Raw genomic sequence first — 8,092 nt, forward strand, 5'->3', positions numbered from 1 at the left:
TTGGAGGTGGTGGTGTTCCCATGTATCTGCTGCCCGTGTCCTTCTAGGTGGAAGTGGCCGTGTATTTGAAAGATGTATAAGGAAGGAACCTTGGTGAACTTCTGCAGTGCAACTTGTAGTTAGTACACACTGCAGCTATGAGCATTGTTGGTGGAGTGACTGAGTGTTTGTGGATGTGCCAACCTGCGTTGTCCTTGATGGTGTCAAGCTTCTCAATTGTTGGAGGTGCACTCATCTAGGCATGTGAGGAGTATTCCATCACACTCCTGACTTGTGCCTTGTAGATGGAGGACAGGCTTTGGGAGTCATGATGTGAGTTACTTGCTGTTGTATTCCTAGCCTCTGACTTGCTCTTGTAGCCACTGTATTTATATGGCTGGTCCAGATCAGAGTCTGGTTAATGGTAATTCCTGTAATGTTGATAGGGGATTCAGTGATGATGATACTATTGAATGTCATCAAGTCATACACCACGGGCGCAGGCCCTTTGGTCCAACCAGTCCATGCTGACCATAATCCCAAACTAAACTAGTCCCACCTACCTGTGCTTGGCCCATATCTCTCCAAACATTTCTTATTCGTGCATTTATCCAAATGTCTTTTAAACGTTGTAACTGTACCCGCATCCACCACGTCCTTTGGAAGACACCTGCCATTCACCTTATGTATATCCCTCATGATTTTATAAACCTCTAAAGGGTCCCCCCTCGACGTTCTATGATTCAGTGAAAAAAGTCCCAGCCACTCCCCATAAACTCAAACCCTCCATTCCCAGCAACATACTGATAGATCTCTTCTGAACCCTGTTCACGTTAATAATATCCTTCCTCGAACAGGACTATCAGAACTGTATATGTATATATATATGGCCTCACTAGCATCTTGTACAGCTGCAACATGATGTCCCAACTCCATACTCAAAGGTCTGAGCAATGAAGTAAAGCATGCTAAAATCTTTCCTAACGACTCTATCTATATATGATGCAAACTTCAAAAAAATTATGTACCTGAACTCCCAGGTCTCTCTATTTTACAGCACAATGCAAAGCCCTAGTTTTAATTGCATAAGCCTTGCCCTTATTTGTTATACCAAAAAGCAGCACCTTGCATTTATCCGACTTAAACTCTATCTGCCACTCTTGACACAATTGATCAAGATCTCTTTGTAATCTTAAGTAACCTCCTTCATTGTCCACTATATGACCAATCTTTGTGTCAAACTTACCAACCGTACCTCCGAGATTCTCATCGAAATAAATTAAAACAAAAGTGGGCCCAGCACCAATCCCTGTGGAACACACTGATCACAGGCCTCAAGGGACAATAGTTAGATTGTCTCTTCCTGGAGATGGTCATTGTTTGGCATTTGCGTGGCATGAATATTACTTGATAATTTTCAGCGCAAGCTTGGATGTTGTCCAGCTCTTGTTGCACTTAGATGTGGACTGCTTCAGTATCTGAGGAGTCGTGAATGGTGTTGATCATTTTGTAATCATTAGCGAACATCCCTGCTTCTGACCTTATGATGGCTCTTGCACATGGACCTAAACAGTGAGAATTAGGGTGATTTTGAATGACCACCTGTGCCTGGCATATTTTAGTTTCCTTCTGTTGATACCTGTATTCAGTATATTAGAAAGTGTTTTTAGACAATATTAGTAGTGCAGAATTGTATCATTTGTTTCATCAGGTTTATGTACATGCTGTACCTGAGCGTCCTCCAACTCCTGTTCTGCTGGTTCTATTCCTTACTCATCGCTTAGTTTCTTTTAAGCTATGGGAAGTCTGTGGTACCACACTCAACTAATTTTTGTGGTTACCCTGGTGGTCAGAATATCGTGCTCACTATATCTGGGTAAAGTTGTTTCTCCTGAATTCCCTACTGGATATAAATGTGACTTCTAATTCAGATCTCATCTGTTCTCTATATCCACTGTCAAACCTTGTGAAGGGTATCTTTTAAGATCTTCAGTGTTTCCTTTTCTGGAGAAAAATGCCTCGAACTGTTAAATCTTCATTTTGTGGGGGGGTGGGGGGGGTTGTAGTATTTCCTCAACAGCTTACAACATTACTCTTGGGTTAGTATTGCTTCATTTTGAGTGCAAATAAGGAAATGACAGTGCAGCTGAATCAAACCAACTTCAATGAGCATGAGAAGGGGAATTTAGTTATGGGATATGATGAAATGGCCGAGGCATTGAACAGGTATTTTGTATCGGTCTTCACAGTGGAGGACTCGAATAACATGCCAGTAATTGACAAAGAGACGAAGGTAGGTGAGGACCTGGAAACAATCATAATTACGGAAGAGGTAGTGTTAGGCAAGCTAATGGAACTAAGGATTGATAAGTCTCCTGGCCCTGATGGAATGCATCCCAGGGTACTAAAAGAGATGGCGGGAGAAATAGCAGGTGCACTGGCGGTAATTTTCCAAAATTCGCTGGACTCTGGGGCAGTCCCAGCAGATTGGAAAACAGCAAATGTGACGCCACTGTTTAAAAAGGGAAGTAGCCAAAAGATGGGGAATTATAGACCAGTTAGCTTAACCTCTGTAGTGGGGAAGATGCTTGAGTCTATTATCGAGGAAGAAATAGCAAGGCATCTTGATAGAAATTGTCCCGTTGGGCAGATGCAGCATGGGTTCATGAAGGGCAGGTCAAGCTTGACAAATCTTTTGGAATTCGATGAAGACATTACGAGCAACGTGGACAATGGGGACCCAGTGGATGTGGTGTACCTAGATTTCCAAAAGGCCTTTGACAAGGTGCCGCACAAGAGGCTACTGCATTAGATAAGGATGCATGCCATTAAGGGTAAAGTATTAGCATGGATAGAGGATTGGTTGACTAACAGGAAGCAAAGAGTGGGGATAAATGAGTGCTATTCTAGCTGGCAGTCAGTGACTAGTGGTGTGCCTCAGGGATCGGTGTTGGGACCGCAATTATTTACAATTTATATAGACGATTTGGAGTTGGGGACCACGTGTAGGGTGTCAAAGTTTGCAGATGACACTAAGATGAGTGGCAAAGCAAAGTGTGCAGAGGACTGCGAAACTTTGCAGAGGAACATAGATACATTGAGTGAGTGGGCAAAGGTCTGGCAGATGGAATACAATGTAAATAAATGTGAAGTCATACATTTTGGTAGGAGTAATAGTAAAAAGGATTATTACTTGAATGGTAAAAAGTTGCAGCATGCTGCTATGCAGAGGGACCTGGGTGTCCTTGTGCATGAATCACAGAAGGTAGGTCTGCAGGTACAACAAGTAATTAGGAAGGCAAATGGAATTTTGTCCTTCGTTGCTAAAGGGATTGAAATAAAAAGCAGAGAGGTTATGGTGCTGGTGAGGCCACACCTGGAGTACTGTGTGCTGTTTTGGTCTCCTTACTTGAGAAAGGACGTACTGGCACTGGAGGGGGTGCAAAGGAGGTTCACTAGGTTGATTCCGGAGTTGAGGGGGTTGGCTTATGAGGAGAGACTGAGTAGATTGGGATTATATTCATTGGAATTCAGAAGATTGAGGGGGGATCTTCTAGAAACATATAAAATTATGAAGGGAATAGATAAGATAGAAGTAGAGAGGATATTTCCACTGGCAGGTGAAGCTAGGACAAGAGGGCATAGCCTCAAGATTAGAAGGAGCAGATTTAGGACTGAACTGAGAAGGAATTTCTTCACCCAGAGGGTTGTTAATCTATGGAATTCCTTGCCCAGTGAAGTAGTTGACGCTACTTCAGTAAATGTTTTTAAAAAAAAGGTAGATTTTTTTTGAACAACAAAGGAATTAAGGGATACAGTGAGAACGCGGTAAGTGGATCTGAGTCCACGAAAGGATCAGCCATGATCTTGTTGAATGGCGGAGCAGGCTCGAAGGGCCAGACGGCCTACTCCTGCTCCTAGTTCTGATGTTCTTTTGTTCTAGTGTTCTTGCAAACTATTTAATTTCAGCTAAGGTAAAATCGCAAGTAATGTTTATTGGAGGGAGATTATCAAAAGTTAATTATGAAATGAAAACTGGAAATACTGAACCATATTTGCTTTTAAGTTTGGTTGTAGATACATGCTTCTTTAATTCTCCTCAGACTAAGACGTTGTTTCTGGGAGTTTTGGCTTCGATTTATGATGTTACGTCACAGCTCTTGGACTGGCGCACCCAAAGAGACCGTGTGTAGTTTGTCATCAACATGCTCCCAATGTCCTTGACGCCAGCATAGTTCAAGAATTTTGATTCATTCTAAAGTCATTGCCAGAATAAAGCAAAGAAAACCAACCCATGGCCATAAAAACTGTTACCCTGGTGCACTTCTGCCTATGGTATAAAGTGGTTGAAGAGCTTGTTGCTCTTAACCAGTTTAAACTGTTTTCAGAAGCAACTGTTTCAAGTGTGTTGAACATGCAGAGATGATTTGTCTGGATGCAGCCTTCAATGCAATGTTATTTAAATATGTTCTACATCTAAGTTTTAACTTGATATAAATTCTATACTGTCAGCAATACATACAGATAAATCTGAGCAGGGCAGGAGTGCAAAAAATTTTACACAGCCATCATTAATCTGCACAGGAAATTGTCCCCTTGTCACTGTCTTGCTCTATCAGCTAAATGTAATTTTGGTGTTTAATTTGCAAGTGCCTTTCTTTCTCGAGTTTCCCATACTGTTTTTGAAATCTTTTTTATTAAGCTGTGAAATAATTTAATCCAAGTGATTCTACATGGTTTAGTAAGGTATTTATCTGAATTGGGCTCTTGCTTGATACCTTGGTATTGTGATAAAGAACAGAATGTCTGCTTGATTTTATTTGTCCTTATCTCTCCATAATCAAGAGGTGATCAGTCCAATTGTTGAGCATCAAACTACCAGGAGATGAGATAACTCAACATCTGTTAAGGCAAAGCATGAAAACTTTGTTGTAATGATCCCAGTTGATGGTACCAGTAGACAAGTTAGATCCTAGAATGAAATCTGCCTTCAGTCAGCCACTGAAATGCAACCACACAAGTTTGTAAAGTTTCTTGAGTAACAGCATAGAAGCTTATTCCATAGAAAAAATAAAAACGTGCAATCTAAATGCAGAACACTTCTTGCTGTGTTTTGAGGTTTGTCTAGCTAATTTTTCAACCAACTTCCCAACACCATCACTTAGATTCAAAATCATTGAAATTGCACCTCTGTATCAAATGTTGAAGTTCAACTTGACTGATGGTCTCCAGTTTCTGTCCTGTGAACTATTAAGTCTTGACATGAATGTTAACAAAACTGAGAGCTTAAGCTTCCTCGGTTTTCCATGACCAGATTACTAATCAGACACTTTTGGTTTGGAAGCTTTACAAATTAAACTAACATGACTGTGCTTTCCCTGAACAACCCTACACATGTGAGGAGAGGAAGCTAAATTTGCATCTGAACTGATATTCAAGCTTTCAAACTCTGGGGTTTCTAACTCCAGTTGTTCCTTGATGCTGAGCTGGAAACAAGTCAATGGCCTTCAGTGTTTACCCATTTATTGTAAATTAAATATCTTTTCCGTTGACTCTCCGGGGGTCCCTGATATGACGTACAGGATTGATCAAGTAATGCATTAATTTCTAAAGTGCTAATAAACCAGGATTAATTCACTGAATGTTTTAATACAGTTTATACACCAAGGTCGCATTATTTGTCATGAGTGCTGACCATAATTAACTATGTAAATAGGCCATTGGCCCAATTGGTACAAGAGCTTCCTGCCTCACTACCACATTTCACCCTGTCAACGTAACCTTGTATCCTATCTCGCTTCCTTATGTTCTTAGCAAGCTTCCCTTTAAAGCATCAGTGTGGTTTCCTGCTACCATATGAACCAGAGAAATTGAATTTACGAAAGCGTTATCATATCTTCTCAATGTGCTGAAGTATTTGGTTCATGAATTACTTTTTGAAGTGACAGTGGGGAAGAAAATGTAGCAATCAACTTTGCACGTAACAAATAAATGGCAATTATTGGCCAAGAAACTGGAACATTCCACTCTTCGATTAATACCTTGTGACTATGAGGATCTACCTGATCAGTCGGATAAGGCATTAAGTCAGGGTAGCACTTAGATCTTCAGCACTGCGCTGATGTGTCCCACAGAGCACACACTGGAGCCTTTTGAGCTAGACCTTAACCCATGACTGTCTTACCTTAGGGGTTTGAGTTAATTCATAACCTAAATGTAAGCACCAAATTATAAGAAATATGTGACTACGTGGGAGATGATGCAGAGGAGATTTACCAGGATGCTGTTTGGGCCTTATTTTTATTCATTCACTGGATGTAGCCATTGCTGGCTAGGACCAACATTTGTTGCCCATACCTAATTACCCAGGTATGAGTCAGCCACATTGTTGAGAATCTGGATGTGCCTATAGGCAAAATCAGGTAAGGGTGGCAGGATCCTTCCTTAAAGGACATCAGTGAATTAGTTGGGTCTTTGTGACAATTGATAGTTGTTTCATGGTTATCATTAGACTTGTAATTCCAGAGTTTTATTGAATTCAGATTCTACTACCTGCCATGGTGGGTTTCGCACTGGGTCCCCTGAATATATTTTGCATCTCTGGATTAATAGTTTGGTGATAGTAGCTTGACCGAAGGAGGGTCTGAGATATGAGAAAAGATTGGATAGGCTGGAGTTGTTTTCCTAGGAGCAGCGAAGGTTGAGAGGGCACCTGATAGAGGTGTATAAGATTGAGGGGCAGAGGGTGGGTAGGAAGGCACTTTTTCCACGATTCAAGGGGAGTCCATATCCAGGGGGCATAGATTAAGGTAAGAGGTAGAAGGCTGAGTAGAGTTGAGAAATTATTTCATCCGCAGGCTGATGGCAGTCAATGGTGGTTGAGTCAAAAAGTTTGGTAGCATTTAAAACAGTGTTTAGATATTCACTTGGTTTGCCATAGTCTTCAGGGCTGAGGTCCAAAAGATGGAAAATGGGATTACTGCAGTCGATCTATGTTCATTGGTGTGAATATGATGGACTGAATGGCTGTCTTCTGTCCTGTAAATGTCTGAACCTATTCAGAAATAAAATTCGATATTTATGATCCTTCAACATGAATATCTTGCATGAGGCTTGCAGCTGTTATCCTTGTTAACCTATGATGTGCATTTTGTTACTTTTGTAAATGTATTTAATCCTTTGGATTAGAACATTGGTAAATTGAATAAGGGTTAGATTACGTGATCTGTGGAACCATATCTCAGCACAGAGCCATATTTCTAAGAGGTGAAGGACGTTTGAATTACTACTTTGTTATTGGTAATCTACAGTATTTACTAATTTTGATGATTGTTTGTTTTCCAGTAATCCAAAAGACAGATGAAGAGTGGAAGTGACCGCTGACTTTATAAATACAGTACTACATTTTGTTGTTGGGTTTGGCCAAGTTTGTGGTCAATTGTTGCAGCTGTGACCATGTCAGTGGATATGAATAGCCAGAGTTCTGACAGTAATGATGACTATAATGGAGACTCTGAGGAGGAAGACCAGGGCGATATGAGTGCCTATTACGAGGGAGTAGAGTGTGATGTGGAGCAGCAAGGTGCGGATGCCTTTGATCCAGAGGAATATCAGTTCACATGTCTGTCGTACAAAGAGTCAGAGAATGTGCTAAATGAACAAGTCGATACCATGGCAGATGCTCTAAAGGTAAGACTTTGCAAGAAATTTTGGGCCATTTTGCAAGTTTGACCATTTCCAAATGTTGGGTGTCTACTTTGAAAGTGCAGAAGAACTTAAGCAAAACTCATTACACAAATTTATTTTAATTCAAATTTGTGCAAACATAATTCTAAGCTACTGTGGTGCTTTGTAAATTTTCTTCTTTCACTAACTCATGGTGTGTTATAATTGTTTGGGTGGTAGCAACCCAACTAACACTTACTTGCATGTGGACTTGGCATCAGTGATTGCAGGTGATGGCACACTGTTCAAGATGATGCCTGCCCTTGTGGGATGCTCACACATGTATACTTTGTAGAAGCTGTCTCTGGAATGTAGCAGTGTGAAAGCTTGTCATGCAACTACTTTGAACTCTTCCTGTATGCCTTAATGTTAGAATCCAAGTTTTCAG

The 8,092-nt window shown here is 40.8% G+C and overlaps 1 protein-coding gene across 1 annotated transcript; it reads left to right on the forward strand.

Moving 5' to 3' along the window:
• Nucleotides 1-7,325: 7,325 nt before the first annotated feature.
• Nucleotides 7,326-7,668, forward strand: LOC125481514 (E3 ubiquitin-protein ligase ARIH2-like; the record flags this gene model as incomplete). The annotated part of the gene is made up of 1 exon (XM_048593177.1): nucleotides 7,326-7,668. A coding segment is annotated over exon 1 (234 nt), but the record flags the coding sequence as incomplete, so codon positions are not given.
• Between the last annotated feature and the right edge of the window lie 424 nt (nucleotides 7,669-8,092).

Source organism: Rhincodon typus, unplaced genomic scaffold (genome assembly GCF_021869965.1).
Source record: "Rhincodon typus isolate 14 unplaced genomic scaffold, sRhiTyp1.1 hic_rhity00002437, whole genome shotgun sequence".
Classification (NCBI taxonomy): domain Eukaryota; kingdom Metazoa; phylum Chordata; class Chondrichthyes; order Orectolobiformes; family Rhincodontidae; genus Rhincodon; species Rhincodon typus.